This window comes from Eimeria tenella, genomic scaffold (genome assembly GCF_000499545.2).
Source record: "Eimeria tenella Houghton genomic scaffold, Eth_scaff2318, whole genome shotgun sequence".
Taxonomy (NCBI): Eukaryota; Apicomplexa; class Conoidasida; order Eucoccidiorida; family Eimeriidae; genus Eimeria; species Eimeria tenella.
The window spans coordinates 261-1121 of NW_013542177.1; the positions used below are offsets into that span (position 1 = coordinate 261).

Sequence of the window (861 nt, forward strand, 5' to 3'; positions counted from 1 at the left end):
GCCCAGGGCCCCCAGGGCCCCCAGGGCCCCCAGGCTATTGCGAGGCCCGTGGGGCCCCAGGGGGCCCCCGGGCCCCAGGAGGGCAGCCGGGCACTGATGAGGGTGTCTAGCAGCAGCAGCAGCAGCAGCAGCAGCAGCAGCAGGGGCGCGCTGCAGCACGCCGCAATCCGCAGCTCCTTGCTGAGAAGAAGTTCGCGCCAGTGGTCTCCTTATCAAGCTAGGGGTTCAATGCACTGGGTGGGGGCCCCTCAGGGGCCCCCAGACCAAGAGGAGGGCCCCCAGGACCTCCGGATGGGCCCCAGGGGGCCCCAGGGGGCCCCCATGGAAGCGGGGGGCCCCCAAGACCCTGCAGACCGAAGGCTCCAGGGGGCCCTTAGGGGGGACTCAGCAACTCCCAGAGATGAGGACTCTAATGACAATTGAGAGGGCCCCTGAGGGGCCCCTCAGCAGCCCGCAGGGGCCCCAGGGGGCCCCCTGTGGGGCCCCTCAGAGTCTTAAAAGGGCCCCGCAAGGGCCCCCAAAGAACCAACCAGAAACCTTATCGGGGTCCTACAGAGGCCCCGAAGGGACACCCGGGGGGCCCCACAGGGGGCCCCCAGCCAATTCATGGGGACCCCGCGGAAGGGCCCTTAGAAGAGGGGCCCCCCAGGGGCCCCAAAGAGTTCCCTGTTGGGCCCCCCAGGGGCCCCTGTAGAGCTCCCCAGGGGCCCCTCAGGGGTCCCTGTGGGGCCCCACAGGGGTTTAAAGGGGCCTTACAGAGGCCCAGGAGGGACCTTTGTGGGGCCTCACAGGAGAACCGCAAGGAAGCCGCAGGAAGCCAGCAGGGGCCCCCGTGGGGCCCCCGTGAGGGCTTTGTGGGGC

General features: G+C 70.4%; 1 protein-coding gene across 1 annotated transcript; it reads left to right on the forward strand.

Moving 5' to 3' along the window:
- Positions 1 to 96: 96 nt before the first annotated feature.
- Positions 97 to 423, forward strand: ETH_00039860 (uncharacterized protein; the record flags this gene model as incomplete). The annotated part of the gene is made up of 1 exon (XM_013374860.1): positions 97 to 423. One exon carries the CDS (start codon positions 97 to 99, stop codon positions 421 to 423), a length of 327 nt encoding a protein of 108 aa, XP_013230314.1.
- Between the last annotated feature and the right edge of the window lie 438 nt (positions 424 to 861).